The sequence below is a fragment of the Bubalus kerabau genome, chromosome 11 (genome assembly GCF_029407905.1).
Source record: "Bubalus kerabau isolate K-KA32 ecotype Philippines breed swamp buffalo chromosome 11, PCC_UOA_SB_1v2, whole genome shotgun sequence".
Lineage (NCBI taxonomy): Eukaryota > Metazoa > Chordata > Mammalia > Artiodactyla > Bovidae > Bubalus > Bubalus kerabau.
The window spans coordinates 48,721,554-48,747,478 of record NC_073634.1 but is presented as its reverse complement, the minus strand read 5'-3'; the positions used below and the strand labels follow the sequence as shown (position 1 = coordinate 48,747,478).

The 25,925-nt window shown below is 47.6% G+C and overlaps 1 protein-coding gene across 3 annotated transcripts in view; it reads left to right on the top strand.

Annotated features, from left to right (window-relative positions):
* Nucleotides 1-25,925, top strand: part of NCK2 (NCK adaptor protein 2) — a 115,269-nt gene that overhangs the window by 74,510 nt on the left and 14,834 nt on the right. For all 3 annotated transcript variants that reach the window (XM_055540267.1, XM_055540266.1, XM_055540268.1), the window contains exon 3: nt 13,847-14,088. In XM_055540267.1, coding sequence (XP_055396242.1) covers nt 13,863-14,088 — 226 coding nt within the window. In that variant the 5' untranslated portion in view covers nt 13,847-13,862. The remainder of the gene's footprint in view (nt 1-13,846; nt 14,089-25,925) is intronic.

The window sequence follows — 25,925 nt, the reverse complement described above, 5'->3', positions numbered from 1 at the left end:
AGGCCAGTAGCCCTCAGTGCTTGCTGAGGGGGGTGACCGTGTCTACCTGCTGGTCCCCAACTGGGGGCCAACCCTGCATCTCACTGTGAAATAACATCTGCCTTCTGAGCCTCTCGGAGTCGACTTTGACTGACAGTCACATTGACATGTGAATTGACGGAGTTGGTGGAGGCTCTCTGGCCTGCCCTGGCTCTCCCACCTGTATGCAGACCTCCCCAGGCACAAGTGGGCAGGCCATGGTCAGGGGCAGCCCAGGGCAGCCCCCAGCTCACTGGGGGAAGTGGGATGCTTCATCCACAGGGGGCGTTTCTGTAGAAATGCTGCTTCCTTTCTGGCACCCCCACCCCTGCACCCTGCCATCCAGGACTTGGGGAATGAGTGGGAAATGCAGGGAATCTGAGGACCGCCCCCCTCCCGCCCCAAGTCAGCCTTGCTTTGGTTGGAGGGATTGGGCACGAAGAGCCTGTGCTCTTAACCTGAGTTCTTACAGCAGATTTTGTGACACGTATAGAGATAGCAGTTTGCCAACAAAGGTCTAGATAGTCAAAGCTGATGGTTTTTCCAGGGGTCGTGTACAGATGTGAGGGTTGGGCCATAGAGAAAGCTGAGTGCTGAAGAACTGACAGTTTTGAACTGTGGTTCTGGAGAAGACTCTTGAGAGTCCCTTGGTCAGCAAAGAGATCAAACCAGTCAATCCTACAGGAAATCAGCTCTGAATATTCATTGGAAGGACTGATGCTAAACTCCAGTACTTTGGTCACCTGATGGGAGGAGCTGACTCATTGGAAAAGACCCTGATGCTGGGAACGATTGAATGCAGGAGGAGAAGGGGACAGCAGAGGATGGTTGGATGGCATCACCGACTCAATGGACGTAAGTGACTAAGTCGTCTGACTCTTTGCAACCCCATGGACTTAATTCCTAAACAATAACAGCAACAAGCAACTCAGTATCAAAAATACATATAACCCAAGAAAAACTGACCAAAGATCAAAATGGATATTTGGCACCCACCCCCAGATGTGGTGGGCTTCTCTGGTGGCTCAGACAGTAAAGAATCGTCTGGCAGTGCAGGAGACTCAGGTTCAATCCCTGGGTCGGGACAATCCCCTGGAGAAGGGAATGACTACCTACTCCAGTTTTCTTGCCTGGAAAATGCTATGGACAGAGGAGCCCGGCTAGCTTCAGTCCACGGGGTTGCAAAGAGACAGACACGACAGAGCGACTGACACTTGCACTTTTTCAAAGCCCCTCTTTAACTGTCAGAAGCAGGGTTGCTCTGGACCGAGCACAATTTCTGTGCTGCGGATGAGGCGTGGAGATGCCTCCTGGTACTGTGTCAGCATCCAGCTTTCCATCCAACCCCACATCATCTTCCCAGGCAGAACTGCCTTCCCCCCGTCTTGGCACAGTAGGAGGATTTCCACTGCCTCCCAGCCTCCCTGATGCTCACATCATCAGCCTGGGCCATTTCTGTCCATCTAGTGTTAAAAGGCATTCCCCCTGTGGTCTTGGATCAGAAAAGCAGTGAGCTTTTCTGAGTTGATTCATCATCTGTGCTGTCCTTCTGGACAATGAATGACTGTCTCCACTTGCTTTCAATTGAGTTGTTGTTCTGTTGCTTCTTGAACTGCAGGACTCTCTATATATTCTGGGAACCGGTCTTTTGTCATTATATGTACTGGTTACTTTACAAGTATCCTATTTTTAAAATATTTTTTGATGTGGACTGTTCTTTGAAGTCTTTATTGAATTTACTACAATATTGCTTCTGTTTTATGTTTTGGTTTTTTGGCCTCAGAGGCATGTGGGAATCTTAGTTCCCCGACTAGGGATCAAACCTGTACCCCCTGCATTAGAAAGTGAAATCTTAACCACTGGACCATCAGGGAAGTCCCAATTTCATCATATTTTTTCTATTTCTTTATTTTTAACTAGAGGATAATTGCTTTACAACATTGTGTTGGTTTCTGCCACACATCAGTGTGAATGAGCCATAGGAATCCATTTATCCCGTCCCCCTTGAGCCTCTGTCCCACCTCCGTCCCCATCCCACCCCTGTAGATTGTCACAGAACACCGGATGGAGCTCCCTGTGTCACACAGCACATTCCCGCTGGCCGTCTGTTTTACGTATGGGGTGTATACGTTTCCATGCTACTCTTTCAGTTTGTCCCACCCTCTCCTTCCCCCACTGTGTCCACAAGTCTGTTCTCTGTGTCTGTGTCTCCCTTGCTGCCCTGCAAATAGGCTCATCAGTGCCATCTTTCTAGAGTCTATATATATGGACTCCATATATATGTACGATATATTTTTTTATCTTTCTGACTTATTTCACTCTGTATAATAGGCTCTCAGTTCATCTACTTCATTAAAATCGACTCAACTGCGTTCCTTTTTATAGCTAATATTCCATTGTATGTATGCATACCACTACTTCTTTATCCATTCATCTGTTGATGGACATCAGGTTGCTTCCTTGTCCTAGCTATTGTAAACAGTGCTTCAGTGAACATTAAGGTACATGTGTCTTTTTCAATTATGGTTCCTCAGGGTATGTGCCGGAGAAGGCAATGGCACCCCACTCCACTACTCCTGCCTGGAAAATCCCATGGACGGAGGAGCCTGGTAGGCTGCCGTCCATAGGGTCGCTGAGGGTCAGACATGATTGAGCGACTTCACTTTCACTTTTCACTTTCATGCATTGGAGAAGGAAATGGCAACCCACTCCAGTGTTCTTGCCTGGAGAATCCCAGGGACGGGGGAGCCTGGTGGGCTGCCGTCTATGGGGTCACACAGAGTCGGACATGACTGAAGTGACTTAGCAGCAGCAGCAGCAGGGTATGTGCCTAGTAGTGGGATTGCTGGGTCATATGGTAGTTTTATTCCTAGTTTTTTTAGGGAATCTCCTCCAATCTACATCCATAGTGGCTGTATCAATTTGCATTCCCACCAACAGTGCAAGAGGGTTCCCTTTTCTCCACACCCTCTCCAGCATTTTATTTGTAGATTTTTTTGATGATGGCCATTCTGACCGGAACAAAGTGATAACCTCATTGTAGTTTTGATTTGCTTTTCTCTAATAATGAATGATGCTGAGCATCTTTTCAAGTGTTCATTAGCCATCTGTATGTCTTCTTTGGAGAAATGTCTATTTAGATCATCTGCCCACTTTTTGATTGGGTTGTTTGTTTTTCTGGTATTGAGCTGCATGAGCTGCTTATATATTTTGGAGACTAATTCTTTGTCAGTTGTTTCATTTGCTATCATTTTCTCCCATTCTGAGGGATGCCTTTTCATGTTGTTTATAGTTTCTTTTGCTGTGCAAAAGCTTTTAAGTTTAATTAGGTCCCGTTTGTTTATTTTTGTTATAATTTCCATTACTCTAGTAGGTGGGTCATAGAGGATCTTGCTGTGATTTATGTCAGAGAGTGTTCTATGTTTTCCTCTAAGAGTCTTATAGTTTCTGGCCTTACATTTAGGTCTTTAATCCATTTTGAGTTTATCTTTGTGTATGGTGTCAGGAAGTATTCTAATTTCATTCTTTTATATGTAGCTGTCCAGTTTTCCCAGCACCACTTATTGAAGAGGCTGTCTTTGCCCCATTGTACATTCTTGCCTCCTTTGTCAAAGATAAGGTGGTATCCATAGGTGTGTGGGTTTATACCTGGGCTTTCTATCTTCTTCTGTTGGTCCATATTTCTGTTTTTGTGCCAGTACCATACTGTCTGTGTGTTAACATACTGATGACTGTAACTTTGTAGTATAGTCTGAATCAGGAAGGTTGATTCCTCCTGCTCCATTCCTTCTCAAGATTGCTTTGGCTGTTCAGGATCTTTTGTGTTTCCATACAAATTGCCAGTTTCATCATATTTTGATCTGGGAGGATTGGTAATTCCTATTAGAGAATCGAGATTTATTTGAACTAGAATGATCTTTTACTGTGCCAGCTATGCATACCACTATTTATATACTTTAATGCTTTCCTATAAAAAGGAGTCTTAAATTCTTACAGCTCTGCTGGAAGGATTATGTGTATGCTTTGTATTGCTTCAGTGTTCAACATCCTGTTTTTAAATTTGGAGACTGTTAAAGATAAATGCAAAGTTTTCAAATCATTTTATTGACAGGTATGTCTCTAGGTCTGAGACAGTGCCTCCTCAGTAGTTTAATGAGCTTTGCTGAACTTTCATCTTTCCTTTTCTGTTGCTGCTCTTATCAGTTGTCAGAAAGAGTTGGAATTTTGCCCTTCCTTATTGATCTGTATTTCATGAATATTTATGTATATTCTATGTATTTTTCCCCTTTTACTCAAAGTAGCTGAATGACACAAAATTTTAAATTTTAATTGAAATTATTCCATGGCTTCCCTCATGAATGAAGAGCCCTTATTATGTAGAATAACAATGATGGTATCAAAGGTGAGTGTGAACGTATGTGTTAGCAATTCATTGTGTCTGACTCTCTGCGACCCCATGGACTGTGTAGTCCACCAGGCTCCTCTCTCCATGGGATTTCCCAGGCAAGAATACTGGAGTGGGTTGCCATCCCCTTCTCCAGGGGATCTTCCCTACCCAGGAATCAGATCTGGGTCTCCTGCATTGCAGGCAGATCCTTTACCACCGAGCCACCAGGGAAGCTCCTATCTAAGGTGAGATTGTTTTAAATAAAGTTTCTTAATTGTGATTCTGGCTGCACATCAGGACTTGAGCACAGGAAGCAGCATCTCAGTGTCTTCTGGTGGTGGAGGCCACACAGCTGCTGGCAAAGAGCACCCATGCTGCTGTTCATGTGCTCTCTGGGTACACAGGCTCAGGCCCTTCCAAGTGCTCGGTTTATGAGGAGACACAATCCTTGTTTGCGAGGAATCTTATTCAGCGAGAAAACAGACAATAAAAATGTACATGAGGTCCCAGTAAGTGCCAGGGAGAGAGAAAGCAGAGCAGGAAAATGTGTGTGTGTTGGAGGGGAGCAGCTGTGGATACAGCGGTTCTTTCAGATGAGCTGGGTGGAGACTTGGTTTCATCAGGGTGGGCTGTGAATTTGGGAAGGAGGGAGGGGGCAGGGGAGGCAAGAGGAGCAGGGAGTGTGAGCTTGGAGGAAGAGCTGGCCTCGGATTGTGTTCTCCTGTGGTGGGAAGGGTGCGAGGCTTGAACGGAGGAGACACAACCTACCGTCCGTCCGTTTAGGAGCATCACAGGCCACTGCTGGGAAGGCAGACCGCGAGGGTGGAGATTGACCCAGTGGGGGAGAAAAAACTGTGTGGTCTGGGCCCAGGTGGGGCTGGCTTGGAGCTGGGCAGTGGAGGGTCCGACGGTGGTAAAATTTGAGAAGTATTTTGAAGGTGAACTGAAATGAAATGAATGGGGTGCGTGTATTCTGTGAGACGTGCCAAAAGTTTTGCCTTGTGGGCACCTGGACGGATGCTCATCTTATGCTCATGGACTCAGAGCGGGTCTGGGGAGACAGAGGGGGTGGATTTTGTGGTCGCTCTTTGATTGGTTTTCTTTTGCTGTGGTTTGGTGTAAATGGTGAAGAGTTCCGTTTGGGTGAGTTGGAGAGCAGTTGGAGGTGTCTCAGAGGTGGGGGAGGGGGTCCACGTCTGGGGCAGCACGTGGAGCGTTCAGGTGGAGGTGTCTCAGAGGTGGGGGAGGAGTCCACGTCTTGGGGGGCAGGGCTGGAGGCTGCACTTGGGAGCAGCTTGTTTAGAGAGGGAGCAAAAGGATGGGGTCAAGGCCCCCCAGACAGCCTAGGTCAGAAGCATGAGGAGGGGCCTGTGAAAGAGGAGGAGAGAAAGTGAAGCAGGGCTGGGTGCGCCAGGCAGTGGAGCGGAGGGCGGCCCTTCATTGGCTAATGGACAGTGTCTGCTGTCAGCAGGCAGGAAAGACAATCCAGGAGAGAGAGGAATGACCTAGCCAAGAGAAATGGCAGTGACCACAGGACAGGTTCCTTTCTGAAGAGCAGGGTGGGCCCCATTCAGCGCAGATGAGGCTTTCCTTCCCCAGGGTCACCTGCGTCGCCTGAGGTTACCTGTTCACCTGTTCACCTGTTCACTGTGTGGGAGAGCCCGTTATGTGCTGACAGCGGCTGCTGAGGCTGCAGCCACCCGGCCTAATGGGAAGGTCAAGGAAAGGCACCGATGATCCAAGGTTAATATGCACCTGCCTCATCACCCTTCTACGGAAGGACTCATCTAGCCAGCCTCAAAGAAGACCAGGGTCATAAACAGCTTTAAAATGTTGCCAGTCCCATTTGTAATATAAACCTTACATGGAGGAAATGTGATTTATTGAATTCAATTCAAAACAGAGACAAAAGGACCAACAAAACAAGTGTAATATTTTACCTCTAGCATATTAACCTGAATTTCAGAAAAATACCTGTGTGCACACGTAGATATAGACGTGTCCAAATGTAGAGCTATGAGCAGATAATTGGTGTAGAGAGCAACCGGTAAGAAAAGAGACTGACTACATGGGGGGAAAAAAGTCATCCTTACCTTGATTTTCAACATACATTCTGAATTAGTCCAATAAGGTAATCTACTTCAATATGGGTCTCAAGGCTTTTTCTTTATAAGAGCTCTTGCTTTCAATGCGGTCAACCAATTATAGAAATTCACTCAAATAGAGGTTTTCAGTATGACAACCCACTCCAGTATACTTTCCTAGAGAATCCCATGGACAGAGGAGCCTGGAGGGCTACAGTCCATGGGGTCACAAAGTCAGACACGACTTAGCAACTAAACAAGTAGGAAGAATATTAGCAAAGATGTCCACATCTTCCTCCTTGGAAACCTGTGAATATGTTAGGCTATGTGGGGAAACATGGGGGAAAGGAGGTTGCTGATCAGCTTATCTTGAGGGAACACCCTTGTAGGCCTTTGTGACCACAGAGGCCCTGTGAGCAGGAGAGGAGGCAGAAGAATAAGAGAGGAGCCTGCCTGGACCAGGGCAGTGCCCAGAAGCTGGAAGACATAAGGACCATTCTTCTCTGGACCCTCCAGAAGGGACATGGCCCTGCCCATACCTTGACTCAGCTCCAGTGAGGCCCAGCTGGGACTTCTGCCCCACAGAACTGTAAGGGAATGAACTTGGGCTGTTTCAAGCCACTAAGTCTATGCAAGTGCCTACAGCAGCCCACGGAAAAAGAATGCCACAAGTAACCATGCCAAGGTCAGTCCAAACAAAAGTAACACTTTCATTGTTTTCTCTCATTTATCACACTGTTTTCCCCCCTTTGTTTATTTTGCAAATACTTTAAAATAGTACACTTGCTTTAAGGAGACTCACTCAGAGAAACGGTGTCAGAAGCAACTTTAAAAGACCTTATAAATTCTTTATTAAAGTTTCAGGTTGCGTGGTAGATAAGACTTGCCAGATACCAACTCATTTGACAGGAGTTGGCAGGAGCCTGTGATGTCCTGAGGGGAACAGAAAGGCCAGTTGGTGGCTTTCTGCAAGCGTATCACTAATTACAGCTGCTAGACTTCAACTTCAAGTAGGACACGATATGGAATCTCATGTTGCTCCAGCTCTTAGCAAGTTAATTAAGCCATGACGAGAGTCAAGGTATTACCGCTTCCCTAAGGCACAAAAATACACTACATGTAAAAGAGAAAATAAACAACAAAACGGGCTTGGCACGCCTTCCTCCATGGGGACAGGCACACAGTCAAAGATTGTTGTGTTTAGTTGCTAAATTGTGTCCAACTTTGCAACCCCATGCAGCGTAGCCCGCCATGGACAGACTCCTCTGTCCATGGGATTCTCCAGGCAAGAACAGTGGAGTAGGTTACTATTTCCTCCTCCAGGGGATCTTCCTGACCTAGGGATCAGAACCCATGTCTCCTGCCTTGGCAGGCGAATTCTTTACTGCCAAGTCACCAGGGAAGCCCAGTCATAGGAGGAGCTGCTAGCATCCCCCGGTGCCCATGGGGCTGTTTCCTGATGGTGAGCTCATCCCAGGTCTGCAGTCACCCTGTGAAGCAGAGACGATGGATCTACAGAGACACTGAATGAATGATGAAACTGGGGCTTAGAGATGTAAGATAACCTGTCCACATCCACAGGCTGGAAAGTGCCTGAGCCAGGATTCAAACCCACGAGAAGGGTCTCATCCCAAAGCCTGAGCATCCCCCACTGTCCTCTCTTGCATGCTAGTACTGGGCAGGAGATTTTGGCAGCCTGGCCCCCGACACTACCCGTCAGTGGTATAGCATGCACCGTGCTTTCATGCTGACTGTGATTCCCGTTCTGAGTCTGTGTGTGGGCAGGGGGCTCAGCTGTTTTCACAAACTCCTGGAGGAGGTGGTCTTCTTGCCCCACACGACAGAAGGGCAACTGGGCTGAGGTGCACAGCTGACTCCAACCCAGGCTTGTATGACATGAAACCTCGCCCCTTAATCACGACATCACTGGGCTGCCTCCGGGGGTCTGGGTACCTCCTGGGGCGAGGCAGGTACTGCTGTCTTGTCCTACAGAATGAGAGGAAGGCCAGGGGCATGCACAGAAGGCCCAGCTAAGCATTGATCCCAGATTATTGTTTTTTATGGTAATTTTTATTTGCTTGGCTGTGCTGGGTCTTAGTTGTGGGGTCTTTGCTCTTCATTGTGGCAGGCGGGGTCTTGAGTTGCAGCATGTGAACTCAGGGTTGTTGCATATGGGATCTAGCTCCCCATGCAGGGATCAAACCCAGACCCCTTGCACAGTGGGCAAGAAATCTTAGACACTGGACCACCTAGGAAATCCTGAACCCCAGCCTCTTTATTCAGATTTTTTGTTTGCAGTTATGACCGAGTGGTTCAGCTTGGCCCCCGAGACCCCTTTGGGAGTGTCCATGAGCATTTTGGGGTGTTGGTTGTTCTGAGAATTATGTAACCCAGCCCTAAAGCAGCAAGCTGAAGTTAACAGGCTCCTTTTTAGAGAGTCCCAGAATAGGATTGATATTATTTTAGGAGTTAGTGACAACTGCCGGGCCAAGAAAGTTTTATAACTATTCCAGTCTGTTTGGGGTTTTTTTTTTTAATCTTCTTCCACCCAAGACTTGAAAAAGCAGCTTAGCATGTTAGATTTTCTGAGTTTCTTTAATTCAGTATAAAATAGGGTTTTTCTTGCTAATCTGTATCACTAACTCTTAAAATTGTATGACTGGTCTCATGACATGAAACATGATCTGGCTGTAAAATATTAACTTTGTGGCTCTTCTTTCTGTTGGCTATAGGTAGGTGAATACTAGCTTAGTGAATGAAGGCAAAAATTTGATTTTCTTGACTTGCCCAAGCTGGAGGGGTAAACGTACACTATGCTTTGTATCTGACCTCGGTTAAGTCCTAGACCACATCAGAGTCCCATTTCTGACATAAAATTTCTGTAGTCAGTTGGAACGTACTTCCTCAGACTTTCTTCTGTTATGGCTTTTCCGTATTAGGAATTTAAGTCCATTTGTACATCTGGTTTATATTGGGGAATAATCTTATTTCAGCGCCAGCCTCTTCTTATTACACAGTTCATCCTACACTCATATCAGACTTCTCATCACTGGAAGGACTGGCTCCTCTTGGCCTCCTGGAGCAGTTTCCCAGGACCTTGGGTGGAACCCCCACTCTCGCCCCCCTATCCTTACCAACAGCTTCCTCCAGGATGCCGTCCAGCCAGCAGTCTCTACGGCCTGAATGGCCACGGGAAGACAGAGTGGGGTCTGTGGCATGGGTGCTGGTGGGCGGGGTGGGTAGACCTGTGCACTGACTGTGATTGGTTGTTGATGGTGGGTGTGGTTATTGTTGTGGTTGTTAATGGGGGAGTGTGGTCATTGGGGTGAGGTGGTTGTTGATGGAGCGCTGTGATTGCTAGGGTGAGGTGGTGGTTGATGGTGGGCTGTGATCACTCACCCAAGAAGTGAGCACAGGAGCACAACCCTGGGCTCAAGTCCTGGCTCTGTTGTTCAGCAAGTCACTGAATCTCTGATTGTCTCTCTTTAAAGTTCACACTTCCCCAAGAGGTGGGTGTTTGGAGATTAAACGAGCACCCTGTGCACGCCAGTGTCCTCCCCTAGACTGAGCACTCACTTCCAACAGTCCCTGCTCCGGACCCAGGAGGAGCACCTTCAAGGAGGGCTGTCAGAGTCACCTGAGGCCTGTGATACCCTAGGGATGTTCAGCCCCCGCTCCTAGGGGTCCCAGGTGACCGATGAGGGTGGAGCCAGGCACAGCATGTTCTAGGCTCCTTTCCCTGTGATTGTCAACCTGCACTGAAACCTACCATGCCAGCCAGAGCCTAACTTACCAGCTTTTTCACACAGTTAAATTGTACAGAAAATTTATAGATTGCTTTGATTGGTCTTGAGTGATGTGCTGTTCTTGTTAAAATCTCTCTTTAAAACAACTGTAATTTAAGACACAAACCTGGTGCCCCAATAAAATACTGTCTGAACCCCATTCCTTTTAATGCTCAGGCCCCTCCCCTCACAACTGAAAAAAGAGAAACGACCTCCATGACCTTCAAAAACCAAACCTGACAGTGAGTTCAGTACATGTGGAGACACCCATGGGCTTGAGATTTTCTGAAAGTAGATAACAGTATTGCCTACAGTTTGGAAATGAGCTTTGTGTAAACTGTCTCCCTGGATATTGTGTACATTATGCATAAGGTTTATTAATCATCTCCTCTGTCCCCAAAGGTTTGTTATCTGTAAGTCTGGAAGTTAATTCATGAAGGAGGAAAACATGTATTATTTATAAGTGTCTTTAGCATCTAGCAGCAGAGAGTGTCATGTTATTTAAAAATGGGATTCATTCTTCTGTGGAGTCAGTGCGCTAGGTCCCCTCTGTCATCCTGAAGTGGCCCCTGTAAAAATGAGAACTCCTCCCTGTCAGAAAAGGAGAGGGTTTGAGTCAAGAGCCTTTCCATTATTCATGTCTTCCTGGTTTTGAGTAAATGTGTAGTCATTTAAAGGACTGAATGTTGAATTTTTCTGTTGCAAACATACTGGCCCATCTTCTACCTGAGAAGTTAGGAAATAGCTCATAATTATAGTCATTATGGAGCTTCCCCAGTGGCTGAGTGGTAAAAAATCTTCCTGCCAGTGCAGGAGATGTGGGTTTGATCCTTGGGTCGGGAAGATCCCCTGGAGGAGGAAATGGCAACCCACTCCAATATTCTTGGCTGGAGAATTACGTGGACAGAGGAGCCTGGTGGACTATGGTTCATGGGGGTCACAAAGAGTTGGATATGACTGAAGGACTAAACAGTAACCATAGTTATTGTAGTCATTCAGATATACTTTTACTATTTGTTACTTTGAGAACTGACTTTCTGAGGTATGTAATGTACTGAATTCTTTGTTGTTTTGATAAACTTTTAGTTTTGGAGTCATTTTGTATTGCGGTTCACTCTTGGTATTGCACATTTTTGGGTCTTGACAAACGTGTCATGACATGTGTCCACCATTACTGTATCATGCAGAATTGTCAGACTGCTCTCAAAATCCCTGTGTTCCACCCAGTCATCTTTCCCTCTGTCGCTGATCTTTGCAATGTCTCCATAGTTTTGCCATTTCTGGAATGTTATGTTCTTGGATTTATTGAAGAAAACATGACACTTCTTAAAGCATGGTTTAGCTGATTTTACTCAGGGAAGTACTTTGAGGGACTTTTGCCATAGTTGAGAGAGACTGGGCTCACATCCACCTACAGGAGGGAAGAAGGAGGGAGTTTGTAGTCCAGGAGTGAGGGGGTAGGGAGCACAGAGAGGAAGCATCAGAGGTGAGAGGGCGTTTCTGGCTGTACTGACCTCACAGGATACCTCCTAAGAAGAGGCGTCACCTCAGGATTCTTGCTAGAATGCAGAGAGTTGATGCCTAGTCTGCGCAGAGAATTCAGAGGAGTCTGACTCAAGTTTGGTCACGGAAAGAGTCTTTGTGAGAATCACAGTTTGCAGCCTTCTCAGGTGGGCTTCTTCCATGTAGTCTTATATGCATCTGAAGTTCCTCCATGTCTTTTCATGGCTTGACAGCTCATTTCTTTTTATCACTGAGTAATATTTCACTGGGGCTTCCCTGCTGGCTCAGTTGTAAAGAATCTGCCTGCCAGTGCAGGAGACGCAGGTTCAATCTTTGGATTGGGAATATCCCCTCGAGAAGGAAATGGCAACCCATTCCAGTATTCTTGTCTGGGAAAATCTCATGGACAGAGTAGCCTCGCAGGTCTCAGTGAGTCAGACACAACTCAGGAACTAAACAACAGCAACCAATAATATTCCATTATTTGGATGGACTGTAGTTGATTTACCCATCACCTACTGATGGACAGCTGGATGACTCCCAAATCTTGGCAGTTATGAATGAAGCCACTATAAACATCTGTGTTTCAGGTTCCAAGAATGATTTTATATTTATGGAAAAGCTGCAAAGATAGTGCAAAGCATTCCAAATATCCCCCACTCAGTTTTCTAAGTGCCAACATCTTGCCTGACCAGGGACATTTGTCAGAAGTAAGAGTTGGTTAGTGGTAAACTATTGACTAACTTCACTTTGTTGCTGTTGTTATTCAGTCACTCAGTCATGTCTGACTCTTTGTGACCCCATGGACTGTAGCCCACCAGGCTCCTCTGTCCATGGAATTTCCCAGGCAAGAATACTGGGGTGGGTTGCCCTTTCCTCCTCCAGGGAATCTTCTCGACCCAGGGATCAAACCCATGTCTCCTGCATTGGCAGGCAGATTCTTCACCTCTGAGCCACCAGGGAAGCCCTAGACTTCACATGGATTTCACTGGTTTTCATACTTGAGGATCAGTCCAGGATACCACTTCAGTTTGAGTGTGTCACAGTCATTAAATATGTTCAGAAAATTCAGCTTATCCCGAGAAAATGGATGTAACGATGTCAGCTATAAGAATCTGGTATTACTTAACCAATGAACAGAAGATGAAATGGTTGGATGGCGTCACTGACTCAATGGACATGAGTTTGAGTAAACTACAGAAGTTGGCGATGAACGGGGGGCCTGGCGTGCTGCAATCCATGGGGTCGTAAAGAGTCAGACACGACTGAGTGACTGAACTGAACTGAACATATTTAATTATGGTACGGTTATTTTATGTAGAAGATTTTGGAAGGCTTTTGTTGTTTTAAGCAAAGCATACAGAGTTCCCACTGTGCAAAATTAAGATTTGCTTGATAAGATCAAGCATTTTGTCCTTTCTAAACAAAATACTAAAGCTTGTTGAAGGAAGGTCATCTTAAGGTTTTTTCAAGACCCCAGAGACAGCCAGTTGCGGACTTGTTTTTTAAATCCTTTTATTTTGTATTGGAGTATAGCTGCTTAACAATGTTGTGATAGTTTCAGGTGAACAACAAAGGGACTCAGCCATACATATACATGTATCCATTCTCCCCCAAACTCCCCTCCCATCCAGGCTGCCACATGATATTAAGCAGAGTTCCCAGTGCACTACAGTAAGTCCTTGTTGGTTATCCATTTTAAGTATAGCAGTGTGTACATGTCCATCCCACACTCCCTAACTATCCCTTCCCCCAGCCTTTCCCATGGCCACCGTAAGTTTGTTCTCTTAAGTCTCTGAGTCTGTTTCTGTTTTGTAAGTAAAATTCATTTGTGCCATGTCCTTTTAGAGTGCACATATAGGGGATGTCATACAATTTCCCCTTCTCTGTCTGACTTACCTCAGTTAGTATGATATCTCTAGGTCCATCCATGTTGCTGCAGATGGCATCACTTCATTCTTTTTGATGGTTGCCAAGTTGTAATAAAAGCTGTCAGGGTATAGTTTTCCAAGTGGATGCAGTGGTGTTTGGCCAGGGCTCTAATGACTCTTCAAATGTTTTGCTGGCAGAAGTACTCCATGAAAGATGACAGAGGAGGTCATCGTCATAGCCAAGTGGGACTACACGGCCCAGCAGGATCAGGAGCTGGACATCAAGAAGAACGAGCGCCTGTGGCTACTGGACGACTCCAAGACGTGGTGGCGGGTGCGCAACGCAGCCAACCGGACAGGCTATGTGCCGTCCAACTACGTGGAGAGGAAAAACAGCCTGAAGAAGGGCTCGCTGGTGAAGAACATCAAGGACACGCTTGGTGAGTGGTGGGCGTAGCGGGCCCCTGGGCTGGACCCCAGCCCAGAGCGGAAGCACTCTCAGGGCGGGGGGTGGGAGGGGTTGTCATTTTCATTTGTGTTTGAGGAAAAAAAGGCATCTTTCTACTTGTCTTTTTTAAAAGTCTCTGGACTTTGAGATGCAGTGCAGAAATAGCCTGTCATTTCCTCAAGATGTTCAAGTTTGGAGGATTCTGTAAGCTGACCCTTCCGTGTGTTTTGAACCTCCACCTCCCCCCCTGCACATCTCAGTCTCCTGGCATCAATGTTCTGGAGGGGCCTGAGATGGGAATTAGCCCCTCCAGGCACGTCTACAGCTCCGCCCGGGTCATTCCATCCAGTCTTTTTTCCCCACTAAATCCTGTGCATGGGGCCTTTGTGAGTAGAGGAGGAGATGGTGAAAAGTACCTGGAACCTGGTGAATTGTTTCCCCCTGTTGAATTGGCAGCATTTCATACCACAATTGCTCATGGTGGCAGCTAAGGTGGGGACTCGGAGGGGGCAGTATGATGCCGAGGCCGCTGGGGTGACTCACAGGGGGCCAGCTGGGCACCTGGCTTTCTTCCCATGCGCCTGTCCCCTTCCCTGGTGTCTGAACATGAGAGAGGCCACCTGGGTCCCCTGGAGTTGATGGTGTCCGGTCTTGATGTGGGCATCAGGCTTCCTTGCAGTGGTGACGGCTGCAGAGGGAGTAAGAGTTACTCCTGAAGGTCAGGTCTGTGATATCTCCTTCCCTGAGCACCATACAGTGACCCCTGAGACCACTGGCTGTCACGGAAGAGTTTGCTCTTGAAGTAGGTCAGTGTTATCACCCACGTTACATGTCCTTGAAGTTTTCCTTTTTATTTCTAACCTGAGAATTAGTTTCATTTGAGGGAGGGGAACAGGTAGGGAAACTGAAAGGAAAATTAAGCTCTGAGTGTGATGAGTGTTGCAAAGTATTCATCTTTCATTTTCTGCAGTCTTAAAGAGTCCACTGACTTTCTTTGAAACCATGTGAAGCCTTCACCCACTGGAGAGTAATTTTGTGTCATGGGTTAGGTTATTTCCATGACTCTGAAAGAGAAATGAGACACTGGCCTGTGTGTGGATCACATCAGCTACTGTAGACTGTGCCCAATGGAGAAATTCCACTTTTCATGAGCAATCTGATTCTTTTCCATGAAAGTGACACCCATTTGTCTTTTTTTCCAAGCTTGTCACTTGAAAGAAACACGTTGTCCTATGCGTATAACTCTCCATTAACTGTGATCTAGAATTTTGGAAAGCATGACTAGGTAAATACTTTAGGAGTGCCCTGAACTTGGTTTTATTTCTTCTTTTCCTCATCCACTCAAGTCCCTTTTTTTTGGAGATGCTCAACATTGTTGATTTGTTTTGTCTTCTTTCTTATCCTTTTTAAAAAAGATATTCTCAAGATTCTAGTAAAGAATGATGTTGTTTAGTCACTAAGTCATGTTTGACTCTTTGTGACCCCATGGACTGTAGCCTGCCAGGCTGAACTGTCCATGGGATTTTCCAGGCAAGAATACTGGAGTAGGTTGCCTTTTCCTCCTCCAGGGAATCTTCCCGACCCAGGGATCAAACTTGCATCTCCTGCATTTGCAGGTGGATTCTTTACTGCTGAGCCATAGGGGAAGTGCAATAAAGAATGAAACACCCAGAAATGGGATGCATTGCGGGGGAGTGAAATAAGGTGAAGGTAGCCCTCCAAGTTACCCACAAATCCCCTTGAACAGCTTGTCCTTCCTCCCTTCAGCTTTTAGAACAAGAAGACAGCTGAGCTGTGAAGCACATCTGTGCTCGGGTTCAATTTTTCACGAGCCGTGGTCAGTCTCTGGGACTCCCAGGACTCAGGGGGCATCACTCAGCCAGCTTGTCCACGTGTGGAGTGCCAGGCTTTCTCCCCCGCTCCAACAGATGGCCACTCAGCTCTGCAGGCTCATGTCTCCTTCCACGGAGCCAGCCAGTTCCATTTTGGGAGAACACAGATTGCTAGAAAGCTCTTCCTTAAATAGAATCAACATTCGCTCCTCTGTAACTCTCTCCGCGCAGCTCTCCTTGGCACTCGAGAGCTGTGCTGGGGAACCGTGCTCCTTTTCTGGGGACTGACCACCCTTCTCCACCCTTCCTCCCCCGTCAGGCCTTGGAAACGTTTGCACCAACCGTTATTTACTGTAAAAACACCAACAAAGTTATATTCTGAACATCCATATCAATCCACAGCAGTTAATATTTATAGTCTAAGCAGTGGTCCTCAACCTTTTTGGCCCCAGGGACTGTTTTCGTGGAAGACAGTTTTTCCACCGACTGGAGGGGAGAGGATGGTTCCAGGATGATTCAAACACATTACATTTATTGTGCACTTTATTTCTATCATTCTTACATCATCTCCACCTCAGATCATTAGACGTTAGATACGGGAGACTGGGGACCCCTGCTCTAAAGGCTCACGGGGTTCAGCATTCCCATCGCCTGGGAGAAACGCCCCCCTTCGTGGTTGGTCTTTTTTGCTTTGATGTGTTTACCCTGCTCACCCAAAGCCTTGCTTTTCTTGGACAAAGAGACCTTGTTGTCTTGGCTTGAGTCTTCCATCAGCCCCTCAAGCAGTGTCACTGAAAAGGGAGGCGCCCGACAAGAGGTGGAGTGACTTATCTCTCCATCATCAGACCTGTCGCGGCATCAGTGTTGAGAAGGAAGGTGCGAAGACTTTCCCCATCCTCTCCTGCCTCCCGCTGGTCTTTGGAGCTAAGCCTTCCAAGGCTTCTGGTTTAAATCGCTGTGACCTGCGTGCTGTCGGAATTCCAGTGTGATCCTAGATGGATTACAGAGCCAGTAGATTTTCTCTCCACCGTGCATTAGAAATAGTGAAAACAGGCTCAGAAACCACACCACATGTGTCAACCTTCTAATAGCTACTCATGACATCATCCATGTTTGTGATTCTCCTGCTATGGTTAAAGCCAGATTAAAATTTCCCCGGCAGACACCTGGCTTGGCACAAAACAGCACAGACTTCCCAGCAAAGTCCCTGTGTACCACATGCGTGGTGACATCTCTGGTTGCAGACAGCTGTGATCCACAGAGCCTCTCTGGCTTTTTTACATTCCCGCACTGGGTTGAGGTTGGTCGCCAGTTTAATTCAGTCACTTCTTATCCTTTGTTAGGCAGAAAGCAGTGCATGTAGGCATGCTCAGTCGGGTCCAGTCTTTGCAACCCATGGACTGTAGCCTGCCAGGCTCCTCTGTCCATGGCATTTTCCAGGCAAGAATACTAGGTTGCCATGCCCTCCTTCAGGGGATCTTCCCGACCCAGGGATCAAACCTGAGTCTCTTCTGTCTCTTTCATTGGCAGGCAGACTCTTTACCATTAGTGCCACTTGGGAAGCCCCTAGACAAAAAGCAGAGCCTTCCCCCCGAAGAGCTCTCTGTTAGGAAACAGATAACATTCTTTCTTTTCTTTTAATAATTTATAGTTAAGTAAAACAACATGAGCACTTCTTTGCATACAGGCAGTGCATTGATGCATACATGCAACCATAGATCTCTCGTATTCAGCTCATGATCATGAACAGTCAAAGAGAACTTTTTCACTGATAACAAGGAGCCGTCCTTATGAATTGCTTCTCCTGGCAGAGTGCAGGTAATGTTTTAAAGGCTCAGCACATCCCTGGGCTCCGACCTGGCCTTGGTATTTCCATGACCTGACTCATAAAACCATGCAGGTGAGGTGTTGTCAAGCCATGTGCTAAATTTTCTTAGCTGGGGAGGTATTTTATCGAAGAGCTGTCTTGCTTGCTACTTCTCGACAGTAGCTGGACCCTGCTGCAGTCCCAAAGGTTAGCTGTCTTCTCAGTGGTCACCTTAGGCCCAGGTACTGACCAGGCTGCCTAGAGAACCACAGCATCATTATAACCTGTTAGTAGCCACCAGTGGAGGGTTGGCTCCAAGGCCCACATGTCCACTGCTGACTACCTCCCACGGTGTCTTGAACCAGCAGTGGGCTGCCACCAGGGCTGTTCCTTAGCCTTGGCCTCTATGTGACCTGACCTGAGGCCAGTTAGTCACCTGCCGGTGGTTAGCACCAAGACTCCACCTCTCTGAGTTCACGCCAGACCCAGGAGCAGAGAGAGGCTGCTGAAGGACCACTGCTCACTCTCTGAAGTACACCTCGTGCTGTCTGGGTTGAGGCTTGTGGTTGGACAGGGACTGGTCCTGGGAGTGAAATTCCCCAGGTTCCTCAAAGCGTATCCATGTGGGGTTGACTGAGCGACTTACTTCTGACTGAGCGACTTACTTCTGCAAGAAGAGGCACAGACGGGACAACTTGGGATTTTTTTTTTTAAACTTTTTTATTTTATATTGGAGTATAACAAATTAACAATATTGTGGTAGTTTCAGGTGAAGCGCAATGGGACTCAGTCGTACATGTACATGTATGCATTCTCCTCCTAACTCTCCTCCCATCCAGGCTGCCACATAACATTGAGTAGAGTTCTCTGTGCTGTATGTAGGTAAATTTGTTTGTTTGTTTAACCAACTCGAATATCAGGATTTAACTGGGTGGGCATTTGACAGGACTTTATAGCAAAGATAGGCAGCTAGGATGTTAAAAGGAAATTCTAGTGGTATGAGGTTCTCTATTTTAGAGATGAAAAACCAGGGTCTTATTCATAAAGCTTGAGTGGTGTGTGAGTATGACAGTAAACATGTGTTGGTGTTAAGGCCCTGGTTTTGATGGCAGGGTTGTGTTGAGGAGGAGGCTGTCTGTGTGTGTGGAAATGCACACCAGGTATTGAGGTAATGGGACAGGACACTGGCAGCTTGCTCTCAGATAGCTCAGGGAAACATATGCTTTGTGCTGTTCTTACAACTTTACCAAACATTAAACCAAATGGACAGACATCAAGTGGCCTAGGTTCTATTCCTGGGTCCGGAAGATCCTCTGGAGAAGGAAATGGCAGCTCATTCCAGTATTCTTGCCTGGAAAATCCCATGGACAGAGGAGCCTGGCAGGCTGCAGTCCATGGGTTGCAAGAGTGAGTCGGACATGACTGAGTGACTAAACCACCATCACCATTCAGAGATCAGAGGATCACTGAGCACCTGCTGAGATCAGACCTGAAAACGAGGCTGCCACTGGGCGTGAACGTGCCAACCGAATCTTCCCCAGAACGTCCCCAGGCCGTGGCTCAGAACTTTCTGTAATCATCCAGCAGTCCTTTGTGGGTCTGCAGCAGGCAGGGGAGGGAATCTTGCTTCTTGCTGGACCAGTCCAGGCTGCTTCAGCCAGTTCAATAAGCACATCTTTGTTACAACAGAGACGGGAGAGAAAGATGGTCAGAAAGCACCTCGGGGCCCCAGCTCTGTGATGCTGCAGCCTTGGGGTGCCCTTTCAGGCCCCGCAGGTCTGTGGGTCTCTGCTGTAGTCACAAGCATCCTCGGCAGGTCTGAGCAAGGCAGGCAGCAGGCGATCTGTCCAGATGAGCCCAGGGCGAGGAATGCCACGGTCCATGATTATCTCAGGCTGAGCTGGAGTTGTTCCTCCTTCTCTGTCCCTTGGAAGTCCCTCTGAGCTCCTTGGTTCCTGCTGAGTCACCTCTGGGAACAATAGCCCAAGGCTTTGAGATGAGTGTCAATGTGCTGTGGGACCAGCCCTGTGTCCTTGTGCATGTCAGGAGTGGAGCCCAGCGGGACGGAAGAAGGGGTAGCGCTCAGCCCCTGGGTCTTGAGTGTGGGTGGACCGGAGGAGCAACCCTGGCCCGGATGCATGGGGCTCGTTGGAACAGTGGTGCTGTCCCCCGTGGGCCACTGGAAAGGACTGGACAGTGCCCCTCAGCTCCTCTTTTATCCTTCTAGAAGCATTGGTGCATCCAGTCACTCCTGGCCCCACCTGCAAGGCTGTGTTGGTTTTCTCCCACCTGTGCTGTGCCCTGGGACTGTAGAGGACTAGCTACTTCGTGAGCATCCTTTACTCTTGGCCCCGAGGGACTCACTTATCAATAACTAACCCGGTTCCTTTAATGTTGCGGGGAGCGGGAGCTGTTAATGAAAATGATTGAGAAGCCAAATGTCCCAGGAGTACACCTCTTCCTCTTCTGTAAATTGATTTCCATTTTGGCAGCAGTCTCTTTGGCAGCAAGCACATCCTCTTGTATTTGCCATTCACAGGCTTTTAGTATGACATGATTTCTGTACTCAGGTAGCCCTCAGAATTGTCATCTCTTTGAAAGCCTGTCTTTTATCAAACTGTTCATTGAAGGAAGGCATACTTATTTTTAAAATTTTTGGAAAATAGGATAAAACAGAAATCACTTGTGATCTTATCACCCAGAAGTAATGACTGTTGGCATTTGCATCTGTTTGCTCAGTATACATGTAGAATCAAAATAAGATTGCGGAGGGGACTTCCTGCTGGAGTCAGTACCGGCTGTCACTAGGCAGTTGGTGCTCAAGTATCTGCCCTTTCTGCCAAAGCCTGATTTCAACACATGCTGGAAAAGAGGTTTACTATATGAGTTTGGTCTCCTTGCTTGGTCAGTGGTCAGGATGCTCAGTGTTTTTTTATTTTCTATAAACAACCTAAGAGGAGAAACTAATTCTTTACATTTGTCTTATAAGTAGTTTGGTTTTCTAGGTTGAATGTCCATAAAGGATAAGAAAATTACTGCTAGTCTTTCTACATGTCATTTAAACATAACTTCCTAAATGAAGTCACCGTCTAAGGAACCAGTACAAAAAAGTACTTTTTTTTTTTTTTTTTCATTTCAAAAAAGTACAAAACCAAACCACTCCCCTGATGCTGAAGCTCCACTACTTTGGCCACCTGATGCAAAGAGCTGACTCATTGGAAAAGACCCTCAATCTGGGGAAGATTGAAGGCAAAAGAAGAAGAGGCGACAGAGGATGAGATGGTTGGATGGCATCACAGACTCAATGCACATGATTTTGAGCAAGCTCTGGGAGATGGTGAAGGACAGGGGAGTCTGGCATGCTGATGTTCATGGGGTCACAAAGAGTCAGACGTGACTGAGGGACTGAACAACAAGAAGCCACCCCCTAAGTTTGTATGTAGCGCATGCAAAGAATATTGAGAGATATCAGTTTGATTTTAAACATCCAGCTTCTCCAATTATCATCTCTTTACCATGTTTTAGCAAGGACTCTGGGTTTTCAGAGCCACTTTTAACACTTGAGGTTTACCTCTTCAGTCTCTGCTGTATAATCTATACAGTTGTGCGAACCTGAATTACATATAACATGCCATAATTTAGAACTCTAGCTTTCTGTCTCACGAGATCATTCACAGTACAGACGACCTGCCAAATGCAGTGCCCACAGACAGTGGAGACGTCTACAGAAACTGTGGTGCCAGCACCCAAAATAAACTTGGATTTGTTTCCATATATCATGAGCGTCCAAGTATTTAGAACAAAAAATGTAAAACAACTCACAACAGATCAGTGGGTGGATAATTAGAGAGAAAATAGAGACAGATTGTTCAGAAGAATGCTAATGGGAGAAAAGCCAGGAGGGGCCATGGGAAGGAGGAGGGGCTGCCCCCTCGAGAAGCCGGGGAGAAGCAGGTGTGCGGTGACACGGGGGTTGTGAAACCAGATGCGTTGTCCCCTGGCCCCTTGTGCCCCAAGGAAGGACGAGGACAGCAGGTAAGGTATTTCCCAGTTTCTTTCCCACCAACTGGCACCTAAGTTGCTTCTTATTAAAATAATCATTTTTCTACAGAACACCCTTTCTTGACTCAAGTTACTCAAGTGGGAGCCTTCAGTTATAGAAGAAACGTAGACTAAAAATGCTGAGAGTTTAAGTAAAGCTTTCTTGCCGTGTTTCTAACTGTGCTTCCCCATATGGCCTGGCTCATTTTTAGACCCCATGCATATGTCTCAAACGTTCCTTTTCCCGATTACACATTCACGCCTGTTCCCGGGGGCCAGTGTGGGTGCGGGGAACATTGTTCAGGGCGGGTGCCATGGAGCTGACTGCAGAGCCCCTCAGGCTGCTGGCCAAGCAGGCTCCTTCTCTCCTGCACCCCCCACCCTATGCCCACCACAGCTCTAGGTACAGGAGGGCAAGTGGGCATCTGGAGGGCTCCTGCTGACCTGAGCTGGCCAGAGTCTGTCTGTCAAGCATCAGTGATTTTGGGTAGGCTGGATGTTCCTTTGCTTCTCACCGAGCACTTTTTCACGTCATCTTTGTCTCCAAGTCATTCCCTGATCTCTCCAGGCTGCTGTCTGTCGCTTTTTCTCAACTCTCAGCTTCCTTTCTCTGCTTCTGAACTCATGGATTCTGTGAGTGTCTGGATTGTCCCAGTGGTTCTCACAGCTGGGAAGCCTCTGGAGGTCACGTCTTGGGGAGTGTTCAAGCTGGGGCTGTGCCTCCGTTTCCTCCTGGAAGCCAGCTGTCCTGGGGTAGCTGCTGGCAGGGAACCTTCATCTATTTTGTATTTTTGATTTTTCAGAAGCAAAACAGTTGAGGGTCTGACTTGGGAAATTTACAAGTGGCCATTTATAGTGGAGCGTGAATTGGTGGTGAAGTGGTTGGGGTGTCTTTCTGCAGTGATGTGAGGTAATGGTCCTGTCATATTAGCCCATGTGTTCAGCCAAACTCTAGTGACAAGAGTTGACTGTAAGAACCAGATGGACCACTTACAGTTCTTCTGTGGTTGTTTCTTGTAGCCTAGTATGTACAGTTGAGTTTGAAAAGTGAGGTTCATTTGACAGCTTGGTGTCTCTGTAGAATCCTGGCAAGACCCTGGAGATGACCTGGCCCAGAGCTCTTCTGTGACCATCAGGCAGGTTGACATACTTGTCCCGGGTAACAAAGCACTTTGTGGCACAGCTGGGAGCAGCCCTGGGCCAGGGTGGGTAGCGGGAATTGGGGTCTGGAACCCAGCCCCTTAAGACCTCTTTTGGAGCCTGCATGTGCCTCGTCCAGACTGGCATGTGGTCCTAGAGCCTTGGGAGATGGAGTGTCTCTTTTACTCCCTCCCTGAAGGCCCACTTTGCACTGAGGAGCATCTTCTCCTGGGACACTTCAGAGGGGCCCTCGTGTCCCAGCAGCTCCCAACCCAGCAGGCAGGACTGGTCAGCTGTGCACCCCCCACCACCCAGTCCCACAGGAGCATTTTAGGGAAAAACAGACACATGTACGTCTCTGGAGAAAGCACCATCTGTTGTTTTCTCCACTGGACCTTTGTCCTCACCCAGAAAGGAAAACAGCGTATGGACTGATAATAGCAGTAAACACCACAGCCATGGTTGTACAGCTCCTGCTGTGCGCTGGACACTGCACACGTCCTTTCCTCAGGCTTCGGACTCTCACGGCTGCCCCACCCACCCCTGCAGGGCCACTGACATCCTCGTGCTACAGATGCAGAAACCCAGTAGAGACAGTGCAGAACCGCCAGGCCACAAGCCAGTGGGGCAGGAACCGAGCTCGGTGCCTGGTCAGAGCTGGGGTTCAGTTGTCTCCAGCCAGTCACCCCACAAATGTGTTGACCCTGTGTGCACTCTGTTCTTCGTTATTGTATTTCATTTTACCGAGCAGGTGTGGGCTCAAAAAGTTGCTCTTGTGCGCCTCTGCCAGTGACAGACGCTAAGTGATGCTTCAGAAGGTCATAGTGAATGCTTGCCACCTCCCAACCACCGCCCCACCTCCCCAGGCACATCACATTCAGAGATGCTTGTGCTGATGGATTGGGTATATGTGTTGAGAGGTACTAAATATGTATTTTTAATTACAATTTATAATGAAAACCTTTCAAAAATTCTTTACCCTGGCATCTGTGCTACCATTTGACTTTCACATTTGGTAGAAAATCCTATGCTTCTGAACCAGTTTTTTTTTTTTTTTTCCAGGCTTACACATTCAGTTATGTTATTTGACTGCCTGCTCATGGGGAAATGGGCTCTCTTAGGAGCAGGAATGGAAGTTCTGCTTCTGGACTCATGGATCCATTGATGGTGTACTTTGCCCTGACATGTCTCCCTCTGTGCCAGTTTCTGGCAAGTCTGCCCACGGGAAAGGGGACCATCTGGGCACATGGATGGTGACTTGCTCCTTTGTCCTGTCAGCCCGACCTAGGCCATGTGGGTTTGCCACAGGGATGGGAGGTCCCATCCATCCAACAGCCATCCATTTCTCCTTACCCCCTCCGGTCCTACACATCCCCTCCCTGAACTTGGGGCTCCATATGGCATATAATAGCATGTTTCATTGCAGGGTAAGGTGTAAGCCTAAGGTGCACATGCCTAGGAATAAAAAAAGTAAAATCTCCTGGGTTTACTGCAACTTGGGAGAGTGGGGGCACAGAGGGTGGGTCAGGAAATGGTGCCCTCAGGTTCCGGGAACATAGCCTGGCTAGAGTAGGGCCTCCCGCCCTGGCCGTGGAGTTGCTGGCTTACAGACACGTGGTGCCTGGACAGGGGAGGATCTCAAGGCATATGGAGGGGTCAGCAGTGCGTACTTAGGGGTGGGGGGCAGGGGTGGGTATCAGGCTGCTCCTAATTAACCTGAGCTCTCCTGGCAGCCCAGTTGTGTTCCCTGAAGAGATAAGTCTGCAAGGACTGATGAGGCAGACGAACTTGTGATGGTGAGATAGAAAATGGAGCTTGTTAAACCGGCAAACATTAGTTGAATGCCCGCCCTGAACCAGGCCCCAGGCCCCAGGAAGATGAGTGCAGCAAAGGGAGAGGGCACTGGGCAGGTGGGTGTGTGCTCCGCAGGCCTGGGGGCCCCAGTCGCCCATGAGGAGGACCTCACAGTGCTGCTCGTGTTGCTGATGGGTCTGGTGCTGAGCACATCCAGGGATCAAGCCCCGTTTTCCTCTGGAGGGAAGGCACCTAGCGAGTGAGTGACAGTGGTGCTGAGCTGAGTATGTGTCTGGGGCAGAGAATGCCAGCCTGGGTGGGTCCACTCTGGAAGCCAGTGCCCAGCTCCCCATGGTCCAGGCCATCATGACAGCTCCTCTTATTCCTTTGATCTCCCCACCCAACAGGGGAGTAGGAACAAAGGGAATTCTCAGGACCAAGCTGTGCGCTGTTTGGTCCCTCAGTCATGCCTGACTCTGTGCGACTCCATGGACTGTAGCCTGCCAGGTTCCTCTGTCTGTGGAATTTGCCAGGGAAGAATACTGGGTGGATTGCCATTTCTTCTTCCAGGGGATCTTCCCAACCCAGGGATCTAAGTCTCCTGCATTGGGAGGTGGGTTCTTTACCACTGAGCCACCAGGGAAGCCCAAACTGTCTTTACTGCAGGGAATTAAGGGAGAAAGAAGTACAAGCTATCCATAGAAGTGCATTGGTGTCCTTTTGGGGAAAAAACAAAGATCTGCCAGTGGCCACAGTTTCCCTACTGTGGAAGCTCCCATGCTGGTGTAGCTTGGAGGCATGGTGGGCAAGTGGCCACCTCTCAGGAAAGCCTAAGAAGCACAGCCAACCCTGCAGTCCAGGGGCACGTCCCCAACTCGGGCATCGTGCCTTCCTCCCTAGGCTCGCTTCTACAAGGTTGCAGAATTCTGTGCATTTTAAGCAGGTTAAATCATTTTTACCCTAGGGCTTTTCAAGCTGTATTACACCTCATGCACAGGAAGTGATGCTTCAGGTGACAGCTTGGCCCTGACTCACACATGTAACTGAAGCAGCAGTTCTATGTTTGATGCACTCTGACATCTTCTGTTTTGTTTCCTTTTAAAAAGAAGACAGTGCATACACACACACAGGCTGCTCAGACCCCCTTAAACTGATTTTCTGATCCACTTGTGGGTTTGCCACCAGAATATGAAAAATTCTGCCTTAAATTTACTG